Below are 27,815 nucleotides of genomic sequence, written 5' to 3'. Positions count from 1 at the left end.
AAGAAAGCTGCTAGGAAGATGGCTGAGAGAGGCAGGGAGCAGAAAGCCGATCATGTGGGCCACTGTGGTATGCAGTGGGGACAGCTGATGGAAAAGTAGGAGAATCTGGCTTGTAGCCCCAACAATGGTTCCTCGCTGAGATCAGTTAGAGAAGCAGGACTGATAAAACTTCCTTAAGTCTGGCAACGAGAATGGTGTTGCTTAGGGCAGGGGTCTCCAACCTTGGCAACTTTAAGACTTGTGGACTTCAACTCCCAGAGTTCGTCCAGGAACTCTGGGAGTTGAAGTCCACAAGTCTTAAAGTTGCCAGGGTTGGAGACCCCTGCCTTGGAAAGCTGTCATCAAAAGCTTGTTCCTTGAAAAAACGTTTTTTCATTGTAATTGAAGTCCAGGACGGGAACAAAGAGAGAGATAGAAGTGTGATGGAAACTGCTTTCCACAAAGAAACCATTAAATAATGTCAATGAGGAGTACAAACTTCATTTGGCATTAGAATGAGGAAAACGTGTTTTTTTTAAAAACGCAGATTGTAATAAAAAGATTTAAAAACACAGAATCCTGCACCAGGAAAATAAATCAATAAATATTGCACTGTATTCTCTAAATGTATTTTAGATATGTAGAAAAATACCACACATCACATATTTTATTTAGAGATTTAATTTATATATCACAAATACTGCTTTTAATATAAGTACAATATAATACAGTTGTATTATGTAACTGCTGGTGTTCACCCTGTATTATGAACTGAATGGCATGCTGTGCTGTCAATTTTTTACTAAAATGGCCTCTAGTTAAACTTCTCCAAAGTATAAAATCATGCAAAATCTACATCCTATATAATACAACCAGTACAGTAATTGAAGCCAGTATCCTACAGATAGCCTGAGCTATCTTTTGAATTTCTTCTTGCAGTGTCCATGAGTCAGCCATCATTTTCTTGCAGAAGTAGAAATTTCTGTTTTGTCAGTGGCATCCAACCTCAACTTTTGAAATTGGTGACAGTGTGCACAGTTATTGGCCAAAAGTCTTCATTACCCGATGCAGTTCACACTGCAGAGTTAGTCCACTGAGAAGTCATGGTTAGGAAGCTTTACGTTTTCCTCCTGTGACTACTGGTGTTGCATATTCCACAAAATCATCTATTAGGACTGGCCACGCTCCTAAAGAGGAATTAAACAATTCTGAATAAAGGCTCTGAATATTTACAGCAATCTGACCTTATAGTAATCTGTACCTCCTGGAGGAGGAGGTGGTGATATGTCTTGACCTAAAGTTATTCGTCAATTACTGTCCCATTTCTAATTTTCCCAGAGAAGGGGAATCCACTCAATAGGAATAGGGGAACAGAACAGCCGAGGGCTCAGTCTTCTTCCTCACATTATTTAGCAATTACACAATTGCTCATTTGTTAGTTATGGACACATACCATCAAAACCCTAATGAACACAACTATACATCTCTCAGTTGCATTATAATTGTAAAAGATGCAATGGAGGTCTTGTCCGCTTATTGGAGGCTGGTCAAAAAAAGGATCAAGCTGAATCCCAGTAAGGTGGGATCACTATTAAGAAATTATAAGCCTTTTTAAAAGCTAGATAAGGTGACTCTCTCCTTAAAAGAGCAGGCTTTGAGCTAAAGGTTTTCTTGGCTTGCAGTTGTGTTCTGACACATTGTCTGGCCTTTGGAATACCATACCCCCAAGATTAAATTGATCCCAATCCTGCTGATGTTCCAAAAAGCATTCTTACGCATGGGGAATCAAGAGGTTACCTGGAGCCCTTGAGATGTTATTTTATTAGATTTGCTTTTATCTTAATGTTCATCATGGATTTTTAAAAAGTTTGCGTGGTATTTTTATTTATTGCTAGCTCCCTAGAGTCACTATGGCAAGATGTACAGTCCTATTAATCTAAATCTATAAAATCAATGCATCTTCTTTATGGGAAAATATAACAATAATCTGAGAGAAAGACTTTTAACATCTAATTTAAATAAAGTATACTTAGCTACATTTTAGAATCACAATTCTTTGCAGTACATACATACGAGAGTTGCTCAGAAAGTAATGCACCACATTTTTTTTCTCCACCTACAGTAATGGTACGAATGCAAAACCTTAGATATACATTATTTAAATTGTCAGGAGTGCATGTGGAAATTTTGTGTTTCTTCAGACAGCGTAGGTTCAGACGTGTTTCGAAATGGTGTCTGTAAGTGATGTATGTTACAAGCGGTGTGTCGTCATTGAATTTCTCACTGCGGAGAAAGAAACTGTTGGGAACATTCACAAATGTTTGTGTACAGTTTATGGAGAATCTGCAGTCGACAGAAGTACGGTTAGTCACAGGTTAGATGGTTAGACATTTTGAGGATGACAAAGTGGTGATTCATACAGTGCAGAAATGGCTTTGTGACCAGAACAAGGAGTGGTACCAACTGGGCATACCCACGCTTGGGTCTTGCTGGAGGAAGGCCATAGAACGGGATGGAGATTACATAGGTATGCCCATGTTTCGCCATCACTCCGCAGTCTGCATTGGCTGCCGATCAATTTCCGGTCACAATTCAAAGTGTTGGTTATGACCTTTAAAGCCCTTCATGGCACTGGACCAGAATATCTCCAAGACCGCCTCCTGCCGCACGAATCCCAGCGACCGATTAGGTCCCACAGAGTGGGCCTTCTCCGGGTCCCGTAAACTAAACAATGTCGGTTGGCGGGCCCCAGGGGAAGAGCCTTCTCTGTGGTGGCCCCGACTCTCTGGAACCAACTCCCCCCAGAGATTAGAACTGCCCCTACTCTCCCTGCCTTCCGTAAACTCCTTAAAACCCACCTTTGCCGTCAGGCATGGGGGAACTAAAACATCTCCCCCGGGCATGTACAATTTATGCATGGTATGTTTGTGTGTGTGTGTGTGTGTTAGTATATTGGGGTTCTTTTTAAACTTTTTAAATATTTAAATTTATTTGGATTTGTTACGATTTGTTGTGTCTTGTGAGCCGCTCCGAGTCTGCGGAGAGGGGCGGCATATAAATCTAAATAATAAATAAATAAAATAAATAAATGGAAAAATAGGGAGTGTAGAAGAAACATCATTCTTTCTTGTGTGTGTCATTGTGTTCAATAAATAATTGTTGAAGAAAAAAAATGTGTTGCATTACTTTCTGGGTGACCCTCGTATATCCATACATGCAATAAATAAGAAAATATTGGTTAAGAAATTGAAATTTAACTTGTATTCGCGAAGTCACTAAAATCAATGGAACTCAAATTAATCCCACTGATTATAATGTGAGGGTTAGCAACAGCAAGATGTGGCCTACCCTCCATAATCATCTGTCCCACTGTTCCAAAAAGAAATATATTTATCTGACCTGCAACAGAGACGGAGGGAGCATTTGCCTCCTCCTTGGACAGCCATTTTGGTGACACCTTCAACAACCACCTCAACACAGGAGGAACAGTGAAAGCAGCAATGGAGAAGAAGGTTGCCAACCCCTTTAATAGTTAAATTCCAAATATTGCTAATATGGTATCTAGTTATAGGTAGAATTTTTAAAGACAATATTTCAAAATAATCATATTTAAACTTTCATATCTACATCACTTACCTTCTTCATCATAGTTTGACATATCATCTGCAATCATGTTTCCAAAATCTAAAAGAAGGTTCCAAGTATCCTTAGGGATTGACCTTTTATGATGCTCCTATGTAAGAAAAAGAATCTAGTATAAATTCAATTTATATTTTGACAGATTTAATAACATCTTTACAGACAAGATACTGATTAAAATTATTAGGAGACTGAAATAAATCAAGATTTAGTAATGATATAGGGGCAGATCTTAGTCCTATTGTGTGGGATGAATTTGAGCCCATGACTCCTGAGGAAATGGACAAGGCTATGGGAGCGATGAGTTCCTGTACCTGTTTGTTGGACCCGTGCCTCTTCTGGCTGGTTTCGTCTACCAGGGAAGTGTCATGAGGCTGGCTCCAGGCTTTGGTCAATGCCTTCTTGAGGGAGGGGTTTCTCCCACAACTGTTAAAGGTGGCAGTTGGGAGGCCATTCCTGACAACTGTAGCTAGGGGGATCTTTGCACAGGTTCAACCAGTTCACCAGTTGCGACCCTACATGGATTGAGAAGCTCTTCTCAGAGTCACTCAGGCCCTTATCATCTCACAGCTGGATTATTGCAATGTGGTCTACATGGGCTACTTTGAAGAGTGTTCAGATACTACAGTTGGACCAGAACTTTTATCTGTTAATTAGTTTAAATGTTGGAGGGATGAAGTTATGGAGTTGAAATGAAAGCAGAAAGTAAAGAAACTCTTTTAAGTATATAAATGATATGAACATTTTTGTATATGTACATGATTAGACATTGGTACTGTGTTTTTATTTAAATACGTTTTATCTTAATGTGGTGAAAAATAAAAAATATATATACAAAAAACACCCAAATAAATAAATAGAACAAATTACAATAAAATTACTATAAAACATCAACTTTATGGACCCCAAACAAAGGAATTTTGCAATAGATAAAAACATTTTTTTAAAAAATGTAGCCATAAATAATGGAAAAAATATGTAGTTTTCAAAGCAGCTTGTATAATTGATGCAAATAATCTTAATTATGTAATTACATAAATAACATGTTGATGAGTTGTTGTTGTTGTTGTTGTTGTTGTTGTTGTTATTATTATTATTATTATTATTATTATTATTATTAATTAAATTTGTATGCCGCCCCTCTCCGTAGACTCGGGGTGGCTCACAGCAATAGTAGAACACAATGTAAAATACAAATATAATATTTAAAACTAAAAACCCCGTAATTTAAAAAACATACACACAACATACCATACATAAATTATATGAGTTGCTCCCAATTTGCTGTCAATAAACTCCAATGCACAAACTGTTTTCCTATATAGTCTGCTAAACTGAATTTATTATACTTCTATTCGGAACTTGGAATAATCCTATAGGATACTTACCAATAAAAATTTATTCCAAAGATCTAAAAATTTAAATCTTCCTGATAACACTAAATTCCAATAGGCAATTGCCATTTCTAGATCTGAAAGACATAAATGTAATTTACAAATCACATTAGTTGTTATTAGTTTTCCATATCCCTACCTATGCATGAAAATGAAAATATGTATGAAAGAAAATATCTGGTTTTATATTATACATGGCAAGAAAATTCGGAACAGGTAGTTCATGACTTATGATCACCACTGAACCCAAAATTTATGATGCTAAGCGAGAGAGGTAGGTGAATCACTGGATCTGTTAAGTTAATAGTATGTGCAGTGAATCTGGTTTCCCTATTGTTTTTGTTTGTCAGAAGGTCACAAAACAGGATCACATAATCCCAGGATACTGCAATCGTCATAAATACAAACCAGTTGCCATTCATTTTGATCACACAACCATGGACATGCTGCATAACTGTGTGAAAATTGTCATAAGTTATATTTTTAGTGCTGTAAGGGTTATAAGTCATGGACTACCTGTAATTCCATAAATTTTCGGTTACATTTTTTAAAGAGCAGTTAGTGCCTGTACAAATTCTAAGCCATTTTAAAGTTTAAAAATAAATAATTACGCTTAAGGCCTGCAAATATGCAATGGGTCTAATTAATTCTCAGGCCTTGTTTGTCCAACCATGCTGTATATTAGACGTGTGATATACAAAATGCTACTCTTCCTTGTTATCATGCTATGACATCGTAGCTTAGACAACATTTCACTTTATCTATGCAAAATATCAACCCTTTTACTATAGTCAAAAGATAGCTCCCAAGATATAATGTTGAATGTGACAGAAAGGAAAATTGTTAAATTCATGAAGAATAACCACATTCATTTCAACTAACACAGAATAGGTTTTCTCCTGCCTTACCTAATTTTTTCAGAATGTATCCCCAAATATTCTACGAAAAACATCATATTTCATACAATAGTCCAATGCACATCAGAAGTACAGTAATACCTCATGATACGAACTTAATTGGTGCAAGGAGGAGGTTCGTAAGACGAAAGGTTCGTAAGACGAAACATTGTTTCCCATAGGAAACAATGTAAAGTCAATTAATCCGTGCAACCAAAAACCCCCCCGCAAAAAAACGGCTTTCGGCGACTGCTGAGAAGCCGCGCGGCTGTTTTAAAAGGTGACAGCCGGCCTGGGGGGCTTCCCAGCACCCCCCTGAACCCGGGTTCGGGGTTTGGGGGGGTGCTGGGAAGCCCCCCAGGCCGGCTGTCACCTTTTAAAACAGCCGCGCGGCTTCCTAGCTGTCTCCTGAAGCCGAACGCCAAAGCCGAACTTCCGCGTTCGGCTTCAGGAGACAGCTGGGAAGCGGCGCGGCTGTTTTAAAAGGTCGCAGCTGGCCTGGGTTGCTGGGAAACCCCCCAGGCCGGCTGCGACCTTTTAAAACAGCCGCGCCGCTTCCCAGCTGTCTCCTGAAGCCGAACGCTAAAGCCGAACTTCCGCGTTCGGCTTCGGGAGACAGCTGGGAAGCGGCGCGGCTGTTTTAAAAGGTGACAGCCGGGCTGGGGGGCTTCCCAGCAACCTCCCGAACCGAACCCGGGGTTCAGAAAATTTTTGCCTCTTCTTACGAACTTTGTTCGAGTTACGAACCGGCGTTTGGGAGGCTTCTGGGAAGCCCTGCCGCCCGGCTGTCACCTTTTAAAACAGCCGTGCGTCTTCCCAGCAGTCTCCGAACGCCGGTTCGTAACTCGAAAAAAGTTCGTAAGAAGAGGCAAAATTTTTCTGAACCCCGGGTTCGTATCACGAGTTGTTCATAAGACGAGGGGTTCGTATCTTGAGGTACCACTGTACCATATTTTTCACAATATAAGACGCTTCGGACCATAAGACGCAACTAGTTTTTGGAAAGGAAAACAAGAAAAAAAAAATCTGCCTCTGCTTCCCAGCAATTTGTCTCCTTGCAAATAGCAAATGGCCAGGTCAGCTTCAGCACCGCCTGATTTAGCAAGAGCAGCTGATTGATGGTTGGTTCAGCCTCCTGGAATACCGCCGATTAGCTGTTCAAGGCTGTGGGGCTCGTTGCTGCCCATCGCCATCTCTGTACACCCATTTTCGGCCTCCATACACCCTGGATTTGGCCCGTTCGGAAATGGGATATGTGGAGGCTGAAAATAGGGCACGTGGAGACCGAAAATGGGATGCATAGAGGCTGAAATGGGATGTGTGGGGGCTGAAAATGGGGCACGCTGAAACGGGCAGCAATGGGCACTGGCGATCCCTGCAGCCTGGAACAGATGATCAGAAGAATTTCAGGAGGCTGATCTAACTGCAAATCAGCTGCTCGTGCTAAATCAGGCTGTGCTGAAGCTGACCAGGTTGTTTGCCGCAAGGAGGCAAATTTCTGGGAGGCAGATGTCAACATGTAGGAGAGATGGTGGGTGGGTGGGTGGGGCTTCAGCAACATTTGCTCTATTAAGACATACAGACATTTCCACCCACTTTGGGAGGGGAGGGCATCTTAAATAACAAATAATATTGTATTTGTCAGAGGATACTATTGATACAAGTGCACTGCTCATTATTCTGAGTTCTCTCTACTGTAAACAAACCGAAATATCAGGAGATTACCAAAGCAATGCATGTTATTGCAAATATATATACTAATTTTTATTTATTCTGCATGTAGCTTCACAAATTAACCAGATCATTTTTCGTTATTATTACCAAGATTAAAATAATTTTATGTATGTAAGATTTGTATCTGACAATATGAATGGTACAAATATTTTCATATGTATGCTAATGTTTTCCCTAAATGCATATATTGCAGTGAAGTTTACTTGAAACTACATTTTTAATTTTTATTAATGATTTTAAATGCAATAAAAAAAGCAATTACAAATTAAACTCACAAAAAAATTGAATAAAAGAAAAGTAAAATAAATTTAATTTTTTAAAAGAAATATGTAAAGAGAACTGACTTCCAATCTTCGTTAGAAGGAAATACAAATTTAATAACTCATCATCCTTTATAAATTTATTTCTTCTTCCTATAATCCATACCTTCTATATGCAAGACCATAAATTGTCAACTTTTTAGTTCTGGTGTCAGCAAAAAGTCTATTACAGTTTATCAGAACTTTATAAAAGTAAACCAGAACTTTATTTTATCTTTATGATCAAACAAACCAGCTTTATATTCCTCTCTTTTACTTTAACAATCTTGATCTTTGATTCATTCAGAGGTTGTATGTCTTTTTCTTATCACAAAAGCTTCTTAGAGGCTTTCACAGATCTGTTTTGTAAATCCAGTGGAAAGTCATTGTCCAGGGTCATTTTCTTGATTTGTCTTTTGTATTTTTCAAAGCCTTAATTAGCTTTTTTGTAGATCTAATAAAAAGTCCTTATGAGGGTTGTTCTCAAGGTTTTTCTCTATTTTATAATCCATACTTTTTCTATCAATATATTTCCAATTTGCATTCCTTGCAATCCACACTTTTCTGTCATTTGTATGTCCAATTTGCATCTCTGTTTTATATTCCACACTTTTAAAATCCACTATTTCTGATTCTACTATTACTCATCAAACATTTTTTTTCCATGTGTCATTCCTTCATCATCTTTTAGACAAACTCAATCCTTGGAAGTAGACTTTATTAACTGATATTGTCACTACTAATATTTGGCTCCATATTTCAATTTTTAAAAAAATATTTCAATTATTATACTATTTTGTATCATTTTGTAAATCACAATATTAAAGGCAACTTTTTTACTCTACCCCCTAACTTTTCTCCCCTCTGATATCTAATTTAAATCAAAGAAAGGGTCTATTATTTTTGTTATAACTGGAAGTAGTGAAATTAATTCTGGTTCTCAGGAAAATTCATTTATTTCAGATTGTTTAGATTCTCAACCTGAGTTAACTTTTCTTTTGTTTAGAAATAAATTCACCAGTGGACTTTTTAGACTGAAGATCTCTTAAAATATTTCAATAAGCAATTTCCAAATATGATTAGAAGTGAGGTTAGCAAATTTATTGTCTTTAAGGGTGCCAGCTGTGCTTATGAGCTTTATGATTAATTCCTTCATTTCCTGGTAATCGGGCCCATTAAAGACCATTATCTTGCAGTCTCCATACAAGGACATACCATCCAAATCACATATGAGTGATCTCCAGTCTTCTTATCTGGACAGGTTCCAAAGAACTGGTCTACTCACCGGTTCTTTGGTCTTTGCCGTGGTTGTTATCTTCACTCTCCATAGAGATGTGTTTAGCTTGCCATGCCTCCACTGGAAGTTGACAATATATAATCCTTCATTAAAATAATAAATAAAACTACACCTATTGACAGCTTTTTGTCCCCAACTCTATCAGTGGAAAGTATGCACAAACAGAATAGGCATTCAAGTACAAATATCTGCATCTTTGAATATAAATTATATTGACAATAAGCTCCTGAGTGAAGGATGGAATATAGTAATTAATAAATAAATGATAAATAGATAGCCCATGTCAATAAAAACAAATCAGTGGAATATCTGAAAATTTTAAGAATAAATGCTTGCTTAAATATGATTTTAAAAAATTAAACACATTTTCAAATAACATACCAACCCAAAGATAGGACAAATGTGAGGATGTTTCTGTTTTAATAAATTATAGTGTATTGTGAATAAGCAGGGAGCCTCGTACCGGTATGCCCATCTTTTCCCCATGTTTTGATATTATCTCAGACAAAAATAAGTTCAATTTGCATATTTATCCCAAAATAAATTATTAAACTGCTACATAAACCTTCCTATTAAGGAAACAAAAAGTATCAAAATGAGCAGCCAAAGAGATATGACAACATGGACTTAAAACGCGGCATATTAAACCAGAAGTTTAAAATCTGAATCAAGTCTACAATGAAAAATGCACGTAACAGGAATACAGTGTATCTCTTTCTTTTACATATACTGGACTGGACAGTATTTTTTTCTTTTGTTTATAAAAGTGGGAAAAATAGTTTTGGCAATCATCACTCTGCAATTGTCTGCAGAAAATTCGAAGGATCATCCAGTCCCTACAATAGGCTGCAGATTGTTTCTGCTTATAAAAGGAAAATATTAATGTCCATGCCATTAGTATGGTCAAAAGCTTAATGGAATCTATGGTAAAATATCAGATATGTATTGAGATACAACCCTAAGGAAATTCCTTTATTGTACTATAACATTGTAACTGTTTGTCTTGTAAATGTACAAATTACCCTCCTAGAAGATTTTCCATGTACAATGATGACTAGTCTGTACTCACTTCACCTGATATATCATATGTTCACAAGGAAAACAATGGTAGTTACAATATTATATACCTATAATATTGTAACTACCATTTAATCATTAATTCTAAAAACTCAAAGCAACTTCTAAATTTAAATTTAAACTTAAATTACCTTTCCTGTAGGAATCTACACAAGAGATATGCCAAATCAATTTTAATTTTAACTTACCGTAAATAACTGTGGTATTTAAGTAATTTGTGAAATAAAACAATGAGAATGAATCTAAAAGCAATGTTCATTTGCCATGGGTGACAATTGTTCCTAATTTACCAAGTCAACTCCAAACAGCTAAAAAAAACCCCAAAATAAGATTATAAAAGCAGATTTGTAGTATTTATTTATTTATTAAATTTGTATTTTTATTTTATTATTATTACTCCTGTCTCAAAAATAACTAATTATAGTCTTTCCTGTTATCACATTTTGTTGTGAAACAATATGACAACAACACTGTAATTTGTTTTGTATATATGCATGTTCAGTATAAAATTGAAGTATTTCCTTCCCAAAATAGCATGTGCTATCTTCCTATACCTTTTGCATAGCTTTCACAACCCATATATGTCTCCAAAAGATAAGGCTAGCATTCCTTTGGTGCATTAGATTATTTTAAGAGACGATCTGAGTTTTGAAAGTTAGCTCCAACTTCTGTCATAGCTATGTTCCTCATGCAATGTTTGCACACATTAAATAAAAACAAAATTCAAAACCAGACTAGCTTTATCCATATCAGTCCTAGTGGATTCCAAATTTACTTACCGGTAATCTGTCAACTATAGTTTCTTTTATCAAATATAACTGTTTACATATAATACTATGTAGAACATAGCTGCCTTAACACAGAAAACTGAAATATTTAACACAGCCTCTGAACATTTAACATTTAAGCACATTTAATTCATAAATGTGCAAAGAAAAGTTAAAAATTAAACTATTCCATCTATATGGCATCACTGGAAAGCATATAAACCAACTAAAACCTTCCAAAACATCCTAAGTACAACCCACAGACTGTGTAGGATAAATAGGCGGAAGACTAGCAGAGCTCAACACTTACTAACAATTAGAAGACATAATGAAAACTTCTTAATTTCATTCAGGCTTAATCATAACTTCAGTTGGAAAACTCTGAACATCTAGACCAGGGGTCCAGATCCGGCCCGCAGCATGGTTAGATCTGGCCTGCGGGGTCACCTAGGAAATAGCAAAGGATCGCCTGTGGTGCCTCTGCAGTAAAAATGAACCTTGTGCGAGCTGCGTGTGGGCTTTCCCAAGCTCTGTTTTCGCTGGAAGAGTGTTGCAGGGGGCCGTCACAGCTGAAAATGGAGCTCAGAAATCAGTTTTTACTGGCCAAGCTCTCAGGCCACCACAGAAACCCCCTACACGAGTGACATCAAGCTGACTATGCCCCCTCTGCCCCCTCCCCCCCTGTTGCAGCCCTTAATTTATTTATTTATTGGATTTGCATGCCGCCCCTCTCCGGAGACTCAGGGCGGCTAACAGCGACAATAAAACAGTGTACAATAGTAATTTGGTATTAGAAATGATTAAAATCCATTAATATAAAAACCAAACATACATACATACATACCATGCATAGAACTGTAAAGGCCTAGGGGGAAAGAGGATCTCAATTCCCCCATGCCTGGCGGCAGAGGTGGGTTTTAAGTTGTTTACGAAAGGCAAGGAGGGTGGGGGCAGTTCTAATCTCTGGGGGGAGTTGGTTCCAGAGGGCCGGGGCCGCCACAGAGAAGGCTCTTCCCCTGGGTCCCGCCAGGCGACATTGCTTAGTTGACGGGACCCGGAGAAGATCCACTCTATGGGACCTAATTGGTCGCTGGGATTCGTGCAGCAGAAGGCGGTCCCTGAGGTAATCTGGTCTGGTGCCATGAAGGGCTTTATAGGTCATAACCAACACTTTGAATTGTGACCGGAAACTGATTGGCAACCAGTGCAGACTGCGGAGTGTTGGTGTAACATGGACATATTTGGGAAAGCCCATGATTGCTCTCGCAGCTGCATGAAGTTTCCGAACATTTTTCAGATCTAGACCAAGCTAAATCCAAAGAGTTCCTGAAGTTTGGTACACAGACATATCAGCCATCAACAGACACATAGAAATAAACATCATCTAAAAGAACATTCCAAAGAAACAATAAACAAAAAGGATACAAAAAGACCTGAACACCTCATCAGCTATCAACACCAGATGAGTACAGATTAAGACCAAGATTAATACTAGACCAACAATCAAGAAGCAAACAATGCCCCAATCAAGAAATTACCAACTCAGACAAACAAGGTAACAGTAAACAACAGCCTAACCAAAGAATCACCAAGACTACTCCCACTCTCACTGACAGGGCAAGCTTTTATAAAATAAGAGCAAACCCCTCTCTCTTCTAGCACTGATGATATCTAATTTGATAATGAAATGTCTACAAGAAAACAACCAAGCTCGGGGAGTACCAAGGACCCTACAGACCATAAAAAGCTACCCATCCTTGCCTTAGCCAAAGGGGCCAATGAATGAAAAATGGGAACAAATGTTTTATATAGGAAAAGCTGTGGAAGTGACAAAGAAAAGTCACCAGGAACTGCTGAGATGGGGCAAACTTATCCTTTGACTTCTAGCAACTAGGATATATATACAACATGTATGCTAATTTAGTATAAGAGACCAGGGGGAGAAAGAATAGTGTAAAAGAAACTCATTCTGGAACAAAACATCATAAAAGTTCACATTTTGATTGAACATCCTAAATTGCCAAAAGCTGTAAGAACCGAGATTTTAAAAACTATTTTTGTAAAAATAATGGCCAACATATTAATTTCTGCTTAAGAATAAACTGTAATGTACTTTATCAAGATATTTTATCATATTTTTCAAATAATAATGTGACATCTGTTATTCAAAACATGCAAGCTAAACCATTCACTAAGCTATGGATTACAATAATCTTCCCTTCCCTGCCAACCTGAATATCTCGCCTAAAAAAATCTACTAGTGAGTCTCACCTAAGCTTTCATTTTGTTAAAAGGCTATTATAAAATCTCTTTATTATTGAAAACACAATAACTTAAAAAAAACTCACCTAAACCTTTTTGCCCAGGGTTTTTAGCAAAGTTAAAAGTAAACTGATAAAAATCTTTAAACTTCATTGGATCCTTTAATTCTTGTTCCAGTCTTGGTAAAAGAGATTTTAGCTTGTCTGTGGTATCACACCTGGTAAAAAGATGCTACTTTTCAGTTTATTCAGTATCAATTGTATTGTTTTAGAATTTTGAAATATAACTATAAAACTTATAAAATATTTGTTCAAAAAATGGGAAATTGCAAAATACAGCACAAAAGTTCCATTGTAAGACTAATTCATGTGATGTTAATTTAACAAACATTATTCCATAATATTTCATTCAGATGGTGCTACAGAAATAAATACATAATTTACATATTCATTTTGTATTGCATATATAGTGATTTTGCAAATAATAGGCAGCTATAACCAGTGTAGTAAAATAAAGGCCTTTTACCCTAACCAGGGTTAAAATATGGTGTAAGGGCATTTATATGAGAACAATAAATAAGATAAAGATATAGCATTCTCTTTTGTAAAGCTGAAAACAGTAATTCTTAACTAAGAAATCATCATCATACAACCATACAACAAAATTATCATAGACAGCTGTTGATAAAATGTACTATCCACAAGGGCTCATTATAAATGTGCTTGCTTTCTCTATTTACACTGTACATGATCTTACATTCCTCAGCCTCTTTAGACACTAGAAAGGTGATTGGAACTCTGGTGGAGCTTTTCTCATGGTAGAACAATTTCCCATTGAAATTTAGAATTACAGCAACTATTCCTTCCTCCTTGGAATGAATAGATCCTAAAGGATTCCAGAAAACTCTAGCTCTTCTAGCTAAAATGATGGATGCTCCTGACAAAGGTCTTATTATGTAAAATGTAGATGTGACTTGAGCAGTTGACTTGAGCAACTTGGAAGGCAGCTGTAGTATAGATAGAAGTAAACAAAATCAAAATCTGATTAAATACTACTAAGAGCTCATTGTTAAAGCCTACTATATGGCAGGGAGGGAGGTAAAGAACCAGAATTTCTGAGTGGTTTGGATATTACTAAGAATAGCTTAGCATAAAGTTACATAGAAACCTTAGAAATACATTGTGGTATGTTGGCTTTGATGATAAAATCTATTATATTTATCTTATACTTAAGTGTCAGCATTTCGGGCAGTTCAATTTATAAAATTATTTTTTGACTTTCATTTGTTAAATTCTGTTGACTCTCACTTGATTTTAGTTATTACAGCTTATTATATTTGGCAGGATGGGTGTATTTGGGTGAAAGGTATGTCAAATTTTTATCATACTGCAGTGTATATGCATTTTAGAAGCAAATTTTTGTCTGATACTTTTCACTCTGAATCTCCTTTTATATTTTTGTCTTAAAAAATAAAAAGAAATAAAAAATAAAGTTCAACTTCACCAATGAAGAAACTTCGCCTTCATTCCTGAAGACTATGATGACAAAATTGAAATCCAGATCTGAATAAGTATAGTCTTCTCAATTCCCTTTTATGTTCCCTAAGATTTAACATCTATATTAATCTGTTCAGCAAGGTCAGTAAGAAATGTAGAATAATGTAGAAATGTATTGTTTTCAGAAAATCCAGTGAAAAAACAAAATGTGGCGCTTTGCCAAAGTAAATGAATTGTATGACAGTCAAGAAAGATCAATCCAGACATATAGATGTTACTGACAGGTGGTATATTTGTCTAGGTGAGTTATGTACAGCCTATTAATATTCCAAAAGAGATCTTCTTAATTTGAAAAACGTCTATATCAATCTTTGTCATTAAAGACATAAATGTCATCTATGAATGGAGTATCTTTTATTGGATTAGGTTACTGGGTAAGTTATAGTAATATTTTGTCACAGACATATCCTGTGCTAATTTATGCCCTGATCATTTTTATGTAAATTACTACAATGTGTTTTAGATCATCTTCAAGATGGGCCAAAAACCACAGTTAGTATTATTGTGTTTTTCCGAAAAGAAGACCCTGTCTTTTTTTCTTTTTCTTTGGAACCCTGGGTTTGCCTTTTTTGGGGGGGGGGCGATTGTTCTTATTATTTTGGGGCACAATTTTGGGGTGGCAGCAGGTGGGGAGGGTGGGGGAGAAGCGAGGTGAGGCTGCAAAAGCAGCAGGAGGCCCTATGTGTCTTGCTTTCCATTCAAGAACAGTCTTACCTTAATTGGTTGTCAAGAGCTTGGCCTGGATTGAGACTCCCTGGGGTGGAGCCTGGCGCTTGAGAGGGTCTTTGGGGGGGGGGGAACCCTTTATGCAACCCAGCCTCTCTTTCAGGTTGGCAGGAAGCCCCCTTTTACCATGCAGCTGGTGGTTGAGAATCGGGCAGTCCTGGGACCTGCTCCCTGGCTGGACACAGAATTCTAGCAGGAAGGCGTCTCCTTTGGGCACGTTGCAAAGAACGAAGCAAGGTAGCATGGTAGTAGTGGAGGACAAAGCAAGGCAGGGGCTGCAGAGCTACCACAAGGTCCCACATCAGCTTACACAAAGGCCCTTCAGCCAGGCCCCTCCTCTCTCAAATACACACATATAGAAGCCCATCACCTCAGCTCAACCCTCTCAAAGCAGCCACATTGCTTCACTAACCTGCTTTCCAGTCCCGTTCTTCACTATCACACATGCAGGGCAAGAAAAGTAGTCTGTTGGACTATGGTAAAAAAAAACACGGTAGTTCAGACCTTCCATCTTCTCATGAAGAAAACATAATCTCACGAAGTTGGAAGGTGTTTTTACCATAGTCCCATAGACTACCAATATTTTTCAGAGTATAAGACGCACTGTTTTCCTCTCTAAAAGGGACTGAAAATTCAGGTGCGTCTTACACCCTGAATGTAGCTTTTTCCGAAGCTTTTTTCCCCCTTAGCCCTAACTAGGTACTAACGATCTTCCCAACTCTTACCTTGTAGGTTCTTTCATTGTTACTATATTTTCCAAGCCCTAAGTCTTTGCAGTTTTTTTTTCCATTACTCTACTTGCTCCAAATGTTTCTTTCCAGCCCTAAACAGGTGCTAATGATTTTCCCCAGCTCTTACTGGCTTGCGAGCTTTTTCATTATTATCCTCTCTGAATAAGATTTTTTTTTAAAGCCCTAACCAGGGGATAAAATAATGTTCTGAAGCTGACCAGACTAAGGATGCTAGCCAGATGAATATCTGGTAAGCAGATTCTTTCCTCTATTTCCCTCCCAAAAAACTAAGGTTCATCTTATACTCCGGCGCATCTTATATTCTGAAAAATACGGTACTTTTCTTGCCCTGCATTTGAACAAAGCAAGTTAGTGAAGCGATGGGAGGGCTGGGTGGTAGTGGTGAGGAACACGTTTGTGTTTGTTTATTTGTTTGTGTGTGTGTGTGTGTGTGTGAGAGAGAGAGAGAGAGAGAGAGAGAGGGAGGGAGGGAGAGGGAGGGAGGGAGGGAGGGAGGGAGAGAGAGAGAGAGAGAGAGAGAGAGAGAATATGGCTGCCAGCCCTGGATAACTGAGGTTGGATGGATCTCCCTCCCTTTCTTTCTAAAACATACACTGTTCTTTCTTTGGAACTTCAATACAGAAGATTGGCAGGTAAAAGGGGTGGGGGATTTTCCTGCAGCCTGTTCTTTCTTTGGGATCGCAGCACAGACACACCTCCCCAAAATTCTCCATCTCATGAACATGAACAGTTGCCAAGTATCTGAATTTTGATCGCATGATCATGGGGTTGCTGCAAAATTTGTAACTTTGAAAAATGGTCTCGAGTCCCTTTTTTCAGTGCCTGTGTAACTTTGAATGGCCATTAAATAACTCTGGTACGTTGAGGACTACCTGTACTTGAAATCAATTAAACCTATATTAATAGCTTATCCCACAATATTTGTGTTTTCATTTCATCAAATAGCAAGATTGGTGCTCTCAGAAGTGCCTGCCTTCAGCAAAACCACTTAAAATAACTTTCAGTTGAGTTAATTATTTCGAAAGCACTCTAAATGAATGCAAAATATGGTTTGTGGCCGGGAATAAATAAATTCAGAACTGAGGAACTGGATTAATCTTTACCTATTTTAAGATGTTCATGTAGTCTTAATAAACCGTAGGCTTAAGTCAAAACTTTTTACAGTCCTTGCATAATTAATTAAGCAAGTTACTGTTACATTTTAATGCCACAAGCATGCTTTATGCCTGCATAATTCTTTGTATATTTCATATAATTGAATTTTAAACCAATTTGACAAGATCAGTTTTGATATTGGAAAAAATGGAATTCTGATAAAAACTTATACTCACCCCAATTCTGTCATGCCGTCTACAAATTCTTTTTTACTGAATTCACACTGAGTTGCTGCCCGGAATTTCCATGCTATGACCAAAACACTGATACTAGCAGGGTCCAGATTTAAATCGTCACAAAATTGCTGAATTCCATCAATGCCAATTTTATTGTCATCCTGTGGGTCTGTATTTTAAAACAAAATGGTTTTGTCGTATTTCACATTAAAAATGTGTAATTTTTTTCATATTCATACAATGTTATTCTGATTTTGAAAACTACACCTTTATAGTTTCAACTCTTATTGCCTAAAAAATATAATAATATAAATCCGGTCAAAGAAGGAGTTAATGGTGATCTGAATACAAAGCTTCATTTCATTTAAAATTGTAGTAATTATACAACAGTATTGATATTTAAAGCACAACTGTCCAATGTAATAACCTAAATGCGACCATTCTGTTTTTCTTCCAATATGAGCAAGTAAATTTAGATGACTGAGATGAAAAGCAAAAATTTTGAGACTCATTAGGGTTTACAATCAGAGTTGTTGAACTTCTAACACTCAATTATTTCAATAAGATGTTCCTGCTATTTTAAGCAACATAGGTCTCCAGGGGGTTGATAGGCAGACTTCTGTTTCTCCATGTCACATCAGCATTCTTTAGACACCAGCAGCTTAAAAAAGGAACCTCTTTGCACATGCTACACTTCTAAACTATTATTTGTTAGTTCCAAGCAGAGCCTTGTAATGAACATTGCCAGAAATTGTCAAATCAATTTCTTCACTAAAAATAAAACCAAAAGTAAAATTTCTATTCTCCCAGAGAAAATAGCTAAAGATTTCGAAAGTATTTTTACTTCAGTTCGCATATTTTGCCTTCCTCCTTTTAAAGGCGATACTTGTTCTTTCAGTACACATCACTGCATGCTTAATTTAACTACAGGTAATTCTCAATTTACAATCCTTTGTTTTGTGACCAACCAAAGTTACAACACACTGAAAAAAGGGAATTATGACAGTTTTTCCACATTTACAACTGCTTCAGCAGCCTCATACATGATCAAAATTTGGATCACTTTTTGTGAACTTCTAACAAGCAAAGTCAAGAGTGAAACCAGATTCATTTAACAACTATGTTACTAATTTAATAACTGCAGTAATTCACTGAACAACTGTGGCAAGAAAGTTCATAAAGTGGACCAAAACTCACTTAACAACTATCTTGCTTAGTACCAGAAATTTTGGGCTCAATTGTGGTTGTAAGTTGAGTGCTACCTGTACTATAGCTGAAATTAGCAAGAATAATTTTCAAGTTATACGATAGCTATTCCAATATCAATTGTAATTATAACTATTTTATGTAAGCATCTTTTGGGATAGCCATTTCCATCACCACTAATCACCTGTAGTTCTCTCTCTCAGTGCTTGAAGTGCTGATAACTGTAAAGCCTCAAAATGTTACTTATTTGGGACCAAGGAAACAAAGCATTCCATTAAATGGTAGATACCTGGGTAAGGCAGAATGTGCCTGACTACCTTTTGTCTCAAAACAATCATACAAGGAAAGGTCTTAACAACATTTCAAGTATTCTACACACATGTTAATCAACAAGGAATGAAATGTTATGTGGCTGAAGTTTTAGAGAATAGCAAATTGCAAGATCTAATTGGCAGGAAATAGCTTGGGAATGCAAAGAAATCCAACAAAATCAGTTTTGTTAAAATAATACACTTACAATTCATCAAAGCATTAGTTAAGGGTAAACATCTACACATATTATGCTCAATGACCAGCAAGATAAAAGCAGGTCAAGTATAACAAAAGCAATGTCTCAGTCGTACATGACCTAAAACGTTGTGATGTAAAACAGGTTAACAAAGTGTATTAACTAAAATACAGTGATACCTTGTCTTATGAACTTAATTGGTTCCGGGACGAGATTTGTAAGGTGAAAAGTTCGTAAGACGAAATACTGTTTCCCATAGGAATCAATGTAAAAGCAAATAATGCGTGCAAACCCATTAGGAAAATCCAAACTTTAAGGCTTAAAAAAAAGCAGCAAGCGGACAAAATGAAGGCTAATGGAGTGGAGCGAGGAGAAGCTAGGAATGGAGGTCCTAACGAAGGCTAATGATGCTCCAAATCGCTCCCAAAAGCGCCCCTTCAAAACCTTCCTACGTTGCCCCAAATTGCTCCAAAAATCGCCACTCCAAAAGCTTCCTATCTTGCCCCAAATTGCTTCTAAAATCACCCCTCCAGCCACTTCCCATGCCACTCAAATCGAGGTCCCAATGAAGGCAAATGGAATGAAGAAAGGCAGCAAGGAGAAACGAGGCATTTTGAAAGCAGAGGTGAGTTTGGATGACTTTGGAAGTGACTTGGGGTGGTTTAGGAAGCTTTTGGAGTGGTGATTTTTGGAGGAATTTGGGGCAAGATAGGAAGCTTTTGGAGTGGTGATTTTTGGAGGAATTTGGGGCAAGATAGGAAGCTTTTGGGGGAGCGATTTTGGGGGCAATTTGGAGCAGTGTAGGAAGCTTTTGGAGGGGTGATTTTAGCAGCGAAATGGGGCGAAGGAAGCGGCAGACTAAGGGGGATTTTGGCAGCAGGATGGGGTGGCTGCGGGGAGCAGAGGACGCGGAAGGCTAGAGGGGAAAGTGGCAGGGAAATGGAGCAGCTCCGGCGTTCCCCGTCTCAGGTGCAAGCAAAAGGGGGTGGGGAATTCTAGCGGGGAATTCCCATGCAAGCAAATGAGAAATCCCGGTGGTGACAGTCACAAGGCAGGGGAATCCCTTTGGCAGTCAGAGAGCGCATGCGCAGTACAAGAGCGGACCTGGGCTCAGGTTCTTAAGACGGAAAGGGTTTTTAAGACGAGGCAAAAAATATCTTAAACCCCAGGTTTGCATCTCGAAAAGTTTGTACGACGAGGGGTTCGTAAGACGAGGTATCACTGTATATATATATATAAACTTTATGAGAATAAACTAAATTAAAACATAATTTTAATAATGTCACTACTCCAAATTGAGGGCATTTTACAAAAATTGCTGTAGATGACTACTTAGTAATTCTATTGCTGAATTATTATTACTATCAGAAATATTCTAATATGAGAACATGAAAAGAATCATAACAGATTTCATTTTTGTTGGGTATGTTAAAGGTGTATCTGCAGCCAACTTACTGTAGAAATATGAAAGGAAAATTTTATGACTGGGGTCTCAGGTTTATTCAGACCACAGTTTCTTTTGGTGAATTGAATCCCTGCTGTTCACTTCTAACCTGGTATTAGAGGGTAAAGTGTTGAAATGAGACAAAGAAAAAACCATACAACTTATTGGTGAAACAAGATTGATTAAATAGCTTGTATTGGAACCAGCACTGAGAATTGGCTACAATTAATACCCAAATCCTCCTGCCGAGCAATACCAAAAATTCCTTTAAGGATTGAAATTTACCTCTAAATCTAAGAAAAGAAAAGAAAAGAAAAGAAAAGAGAGAAAGGCTGCAATAGCTTGGACCAGCTACCATTTTTACTTTTCAATGTTTTCAAACAGAATTAGTAGGGCCAATGAATCAGCACTAAAACAAAAGTTTAAGCTAGCAGGAGAGTGAGCAAATGCGCCTCTAATGAGAACATAATAACTTCGGGTAAGGATTAAAGTACTTGAGACATAACAAGGGATTTTGTAAAAACTTACTTTGGACTATTTCGAACTATTAAAGGCACATATCTGCATAGTACATAATATTTAAGATAGAGTTTTAGCTTTAAAATCAAAAAGAAAGTAACCATCTAACCATTTATTTGACTTTTATCTTGCCTTTTTCACCTTATAAATAAGGTGATAAATACCCTTTCATCCTCCTATTTTCTCCACAAGTCTGTGAAATAGCTTGGGTTGAGAGGGAGTAACTAGTCCTAAATCACCCAACTGGCTTTCGTGCCTAATGTGAGACTAGAACTGATTTCTAGGCCAATACCTTCCAAAATATCCATAAAAGAAATTATTCAATTTTTTTACCTGGACTAGATCTTTAAAAGAGAATACTTATTAACAAACATATTTATTTTTACCTAAATAAAGAAAAATTATAAATAGACGCTTGCTGGCTCTAGTCTTGGGAAAGGTTGTACATTAACTCTTTCAGCAATGCTTTCAGTGGAACGTACTGCTCAATCTTAACAATAATGCACATGTGGTCACTACATTCAATAAAAACGAGGTAACAGGTTTAAGTTGCATTCACATTTTCAGGAGAATCCAATTTAAGCTTGTGGAATAGCAAGTGGTCTAGAACAAGAGACTGAAAACATTAATATAATTTAATCATACCACGGTGACAATGCACATCCTATATAGAATAGTTCACATCTATCCAAAACATATGGTTAGTCTGCTCTTCTTAATGTACAGGTAGTTCCCGATTTACAACAGTTCAATTAGTAACTGTTTGAAGTTGCAACGGCACTGAAAAAAGTGACCTATGACTATTGCAGCATCCCTTTCGTCACATGGATCAAAATTCAGAAGCTTGGCAACTGACTCATATTTATAATGGTCGCAATGTTTTGGGGGTCATGTGATCCCCTTATGTGACCTTGCGCCAAGCAAAGTCAATGGTGAAGCCAGATTAATTGTGACTAATTTAACAATTGCAGTGATTCGCTTAACATCTATGGCAAGAAAGGTGGTAAAATGGGGCAAAACCCACTTAGCAACAAAATTTTGGGGTTCAATCATGGTTGTAAATCGAGGACTACCAGTATGAATGCCCAGATGTTTATATATTTTAAATTTAAACTTCTTTACATATATTTTCTTTTAAAACAGAAACAGCTTTACATTTAATAAATTATACTGTCTAAACACACGTGCACACACATATACAAAAATAGAGTAGTATGATAGTAGTATGATATTTATAGTTTGATACTATTAATGCATACCTAGAATTAAGTCCTACTATGATCAGTAGGGATTAGTTCTTAGTAAATATACTAGAACTGTAGCTCTTTTTTCCCTGAAGTTCTAAACTGAAGTGGAAATCAAGCTCAAAGGAAAAAGTGAAGAAATAGACCTTACCTTTGTACCTGTTATACAATTGTTCTAATTTCTTTCTGTCTATTGAAATTTTCATGGATTCTTTGTAGTACAAGTCTGGATTCTGGAAGTAGTTGTCTGTTGCCACTTCTAGTTTCCACTCATTCTGCATTAAGCAGTATATAGCAGTCCTTTCACCAGCCTGGGTAACTGCCATAAACTGGCGGACCTTGTCCTTCTGAGCCGATTTAAGCTTATGCTTTGGGATGCAAAAGAAGCAGGAAAGCCAATGAAGCTAATCCAGAAGGGTTTTTTCCCAGAATTTTACAAAAATTGCCTGTTCTTTTAAAAAAAATATTGTATACTTTTTTGGGGGGGAGGGGGAGTAGTAACATTTTATTCCAGAAAACAAAACAAATATCTCTTATTTCATTATAATAGAAGACATCATTTTCTTCTGAAAACATAACGGAACATATATATTTTTAACACAAAAATTAAAAATCTGAGGGCAATTCATTTCAGTCCTAACTTTCTGCCTCTAGGTTTCCATGTAACAAGACACAACTTTTTACACAGTGGCTTTCTATTAAATGTATAAAACATTAAGTGAAAGAACCTTTATAATTGTAGCCCTACAGTAAATAACCAAAAGTATCTCATTCTTAATATGAATGTGTAATTACACTGTGATAGATTCAGAAGTTTTAAACTGTAAATGTATACACAATTACTTGTGCTTTATTCTGAGTAGTCATGCACAGGATTACACATTAGTTGCTATATATGTGGTCCTGCCAGTTAAAAAAAAACATTTCAGGAGTAAGCCCTTCATAAATATTTAAAAGTAACATTTTAAAAATATGCCCTATAAAAACCCAGCCAAGATAAAATGTCAATGTATAATTTTATACAAAATTTCTATCTAGGTTTTGATGGCATTTCTGAACAGTAGAGCTCCAAAGACAAATTCCTTGTGTGTCCAATCACACTTGGTCAATAAAGAATTCTATTCTATTCAATAAGATTATTACACACTTTAAGAAGATCCTTCAGTAAAGAACCTCCCTTTACAAATAAATCATTTTAGAGTTAAGAAAACGAACAAATTTCAAGTATAACTTAGCCTGCACAACTATATATGATTCTTCATTTCGGAGCCTAAATAAGATTGCGTAAAAGAAGCAATCTTGATATAGGTATGTTTTTTAGAACATACATTCTAATAAAAGGAAGAGCCTAGTTTCTGCATTTGCCCTGCAAACATAAGATTTAAATGTTTTAAGTTCTATTTTCACATGTTTTCTTCTTCCTCCTTTAGCTTTCCTAATTCCTAACAGCCACCCAGAGTATTTCGGGAGTGGGGCAGCATATAAATATAGATAGATAGGTAGGTAGGTAGGATAGATAGATTAGATGATAGACGGATAGATAGATGACAGATGGATGGATGGAGATAGATAGATAGGTAGGTAGATAGATAGGATAGATAGATTACATGATAGACAGATAGATGACAGATGGATGGATGGATAGAGATAGATAGATAGATAGATAGATAGATCTCTCTTAAGAATGAAAACGCACTGAAATTCACAACTTAATTCACAATTTAAGTTTTAAAAAGGAGGAGGAGGAGTTGCAATTCCACGTGTTAAAACGAGGTTGTTTTGCTCCCCAAATAGGGATCTTCCTTCTTTTCAATTTTGTTCCCTATCAAAGAGGCCACTCACCTAAAGGAATGTCAGGAAGGGGAAAAATATAAAAAGCCGCGGGGCAGCAAGGAGGAAAATTACAAAAACGAAGGCGCTAAATTTCCCCGGCTGGAAAGGAAAAAAAAGGGAAAATGCAAGGAAATAACCCGAGAAACGGTGGGGGGGGGGGGGGGGAGGATGAGCGTGGACTCCCTGAGGGGGGGGGGAGGTCTTTTCAACAGGCTTTCCTTTGAAACCAGCTCTTGAAGAGAGAACAGGTGAGGGAGGATTCGTGGGGGCATCCACGGAAGGCTCGATAAAGAGCGAAAGGAAAGAAGACAAAAGCCCGGGCCAGGGGAACCGACGGCGGGGTCGCTCGTCCGACAGCCACCTGCCAGCTTCTCCCCTGCCCAAAAAAGGCAAAGGTACGTGGGCGAGGGTGGCGGCGCGTCCCTTGCCCAGCCCGGGACTCTCTTCCCCACACACAGCCCTGCCGCCGCGGCTCCTTGCGCGCCCGTTGCCCCCTCCCTCCCTCGCGAGCTCCCCATGACGCGGGCTGCCGGCGGGGGGGGGAAGGAGGAGGGGGGCGCCCGGAGTAGAAGGACGCCCGCCGCTCTGCCCTTTTCCTCTCGCAGGCGGGGGGCGAACTCTGCTCATCCCGCGGGAGGAGCCTTACCTCACCTCCTCCTTCCCCCCCCCCACACCCCGAGCTCGCGCGCTGTGAGGGGGGGGGGTCGTTCTAGGCGGGAAAATCTATCCCCACCCCATCCCCACCTACCATTTTATCGGCAGGGCTTTTCTCACCCAACTTCACTCGCCAGCGCGGCCGCTGCCGCCACTGTTAGTCCCCCCGCCGCCGCCAGTACGGCTTTGTTTCTGCGCACGCGCGCGGGTCGCCTTTCCCTTTTACCCTTCTCTTCCTCTCCTCCTCCTCCCTCAATTCGCGGGCTTCAACGGCCGGGCAAATCGTCCGCACGGCCTGGGTTCAAGAAACCACACCGTGCGAGGCCCTCCCTCCGTTCCTCTTTTTACTTTCGCTCCCGCTCCACAGCTACTTTGAACTGAACTGGAGGATGCTGAGGAGCTTCACTCAGGCCCAGCCAGAACGCTAGAACTACGTTACCCATGAGGCCTTCTGGCCTGACTGTCTGGTTGCATAGATTTGTCTCAACAGAGTCGCGCGCACCCTGCAGCTTCCGCGTTAATTTTGCACAATTGTTGGGCAGAAACAATGGAAAACTCAGCGGTTTCAGTTGTGATTGGACAGGCATGCATGCTTTCTTCACTCAAAAGACTACTGGTTGTGGTGGCTCTCACAGCACCACCCCCATTCACAGCACTAGAATTAGTCTGACCGAGGATCTGTGGACGGGCTTCTATGGAAACTGCGCATAACCTCTTGTCTAACCTATTTTGTTTACTACTGAATGAAAGCAAAACTTACCTTTTTGAATTTCCCCTCCTTTTTCCGTGAATCAAGAGTCCCAACGAAACCTGAAAGAGAAAAAAAATCCCACTCTTTCCTACACAAGTTTCCTACTTCTATAAGGGTATATTAATAAGGGTATACAAGAGTCTATAAGGATATATTAATAATAATATAATAAGGGGCGTACATAAGTACACCAGAGTGCCTACAGTCTCCTGTCTTATAGTCTCTCCTATATCCTATATCTTCTCTTTTATCTCTTCTATCCATCATCTATCTAATATCTTTTTTATCTCTTATATTTTCTGCTATTCTCTCTAGTTATATTTTACTCCTAAATTTCTATACTGTCTTTGATACATTCTATTCGTATACTGTATATCCTCTATAACTTTCATTGTGTATTATTGTGTATTATTGTGTATTGGACAAAACAAATAAAAATAAAAAATACAGTACCGCTATAACCCGGGGAGGGGGGGGGGAAATGGGATGCTTCCCATAATGCACCGCGCTTTCTCCTTCACTACAGTTCCCACAGGGCACCGCGGCCTGAGGGCCCGGAAACTACAATCCCCAGGAGGCGCAAAAGCCGGGTGAGCGAGGCAAACGACGGCTAGGTGATCCGGAGTTGTGCTTCCTCCCCCCCCTCCCCCCAGGCCGCCGCCGCCGCCGCCGCCGGTCTCGCGTGGCACTCGGGAGGGTCGCCGGGCGGCTGAGGGAGGGCCGAAGGGTGGCCTGGGCTTGGCTGTTAAAGGGCGGCGCCGTTCAACCGCCGTCCGCTCTGATGGGGGAGGGCTGAGGGAGCACCATTGGGCACCTGAGAGCAGGAGGAAGGGCGGCTGGGCGATGGGGACGTGGCTCGGGCTCTCCTGCCTGAGGCGATGCCGCGCGTCCGAGGGAAGGAAGAGGTGGAGGAGAGCGGCAAATATAGCGGTAGGTCGGATTGGAGGGGTGAAGAAAAGGTGAGGGGCGGTGGCCCCTTTGGGGTGTTTATAGGGCTGGGAGAGTCGGAGTGGGTATGTATGTATGTATGTATGTATGTATGTATGTATGTATGTATGTATTTATTTATTTATTTATTTATTTATTTATTTAAATATGTACATAGAAATCTAATTAATAAATGGCATAGAAATCAAATAAGTAAGTAAGTAAGATAGCCGGTATTGGTATGAATGTAAACAAAAGCAAATTAGGTACAGGTAAATTAGGACAATAGCAATAGCATTTAGACCAGTGATTCTCAACCTTGGCGGTTTGAAGATGGGTGGACTTCAACTCCCTTCTGGGAGTTGAAGTCCACCCATCTTCAAACTGCCAAGGTTGAAAAACACTGATTTAGACATACAGTGGTACCTCTACTTAAGAACTTAATTCATTCTGTGACCCGGTTCTTAAGTAGAAAAGTTTGTAAGTAGAAGCAATTTTTCCCATAGGAATCAATGTAAAAGCAAATAATGTGTGCAAACCCATTAAGAAAGAAATAAAAGCTCGGAATTGGGGTGGGAGGAGGAGGAAGAAGAGGACAGTTGCTACCCAGAGCAAAGGGAGCCTTTCTTTTCTCTGGGCGCTGGCAGAGGTTTATTCACTCTCCAAGCGCCCAGAGATAGGAAAATGCTTTGTTCGCTCTGGACTACCAAAGCCTTCCTAAGCGCCAATGAAAGGCTCTTCTGGCAGCCCAGAAAAGCCAGAGATGGCTGTGATTAAAGGGGGAATGGCAGGAAACTGGCTGGGCCTTCCTGCCGCTCTCAAATTTCCTGGGAAATTTTTCCGGGCTCAGGTTCTTAAGTAGAAAATGGTTCTTAAGAAGAGGCAAAAAAAATCTTGAACACCCGGTTCTTATCTAGAAAAGTTCTTAAGTAGAGACGTTCTTAATAGAGGTACCACTGTATATACCGCTTCACAATGCTTTGTAGCCCTCTCTAAGCGGTTTTCAAAGAATAAGCATAT

The 27,815-nt window shown here is 38.6% G+C and overlaps 3 protein-coding genes across 5 annotated transcripts in view; 1 reads left to right on the top strand and 2 right to left on the bottom strand.

Moving 5' to 3' along the window:
• The window catches only part of LOC139166905 (uncharacterized), a 984,072-nt gene that overhangs the window by 44,106 nt on the left and 912,151 nt on the right, over positions 1-27,815 (bottom strand). The window lies entirely within an intron of this gene.
• On the bottom strand, positions 645-25,601 carry DCUN1D2 (defective in cullin neddylation 1 domain containing 2). 2 transcript variants are annotated; one of them, XM_070751132.1, is made up of 7 exons: positions 25,212-25,601; positions 22,782-22,998; positions 17,710-17,878; positions 13,431-13,561; positions 5,007-5,089; positions 3,616-3,712; positions 645-1,166 (listed from the first exon to the last, which is right to left on the bottom strand). In XM_070751132.1, the coding sequence occupies exons 1-7, from the start codon at positions 25,212-25,214 to the stop codon at positions 1,087-1,089; spliced, it is 780 nt and encodes a 259-aa protein (XP_070607233.1). In that variant the 5' UTR covers positions 25,215-25,601; the 3' UTR covers positions 645-1,086. The 2 variants fall into 2 exon arrangements, with proteins under 2 accessions (XP_070607233.1, XP_070607234.1); XM_070751133.1 differs by lacking the exon at positions 25,212-25,601 and adding an exon at positions 24,473-25,128.
• Positions 26,417-27,815, top strand: part of TMCO3 (transmembrane and coiled-coil domains 3) — a 27,950-nt gene continuing 26,551 nt past the window's right edge. Inside the window, exon 1 of one of the 2 annotated variants that reach the window (XM_070751129.1) lies at positions 26,417-26,458. The gene's annotated coding sequence lies outside the window, so the exon portion shown is untranslated. Of the gene's footprint in view, positions 26,799-27,815 lie in introns of both variants that reach the window. The other variant, XM_070751128.1, reaches the window with a different exon arrangement.

This window comes from Erythrolamprus reginae, chromosome 4, assembly GCF_031021105.1.
Source record: "Erythrolamprus reginae isolate rEryReg1 chromosome 4, rEryReg1.hap1, whole genome shotgun sequence".
Classification (NCBI taxonomy): domain Eukaryota; kingdom Metazoa; phylum Chordata; class Lepidosauria; order Squamata; family Dipsadidae; genus Erythrolamprus; species Erythrolamprus reginae.
This window is presented reverse-complemented; position numbering and strand designations above follow the sequence as displayed.

Bases quoted from the DNA above. Each gene is read 5' to 3' on its own strand.
- DCUN1D2 (XM_070751132.1), bottom strand. The intron at 17,879-22,781 runs GTAAGGTCTATT...TTTAAAATACAG, and splicing joins ATTGTATAACAGGTACAAAG to ACCCACAGGATGACAATAAA. The intron at 1,167-3,615 runs GTAAGTGATGTA...ATTCCTCTTTAG, and splicing joins GTCAAACTATGATGAAGAAG to GAGCGTGGCCAGTCCTAATA.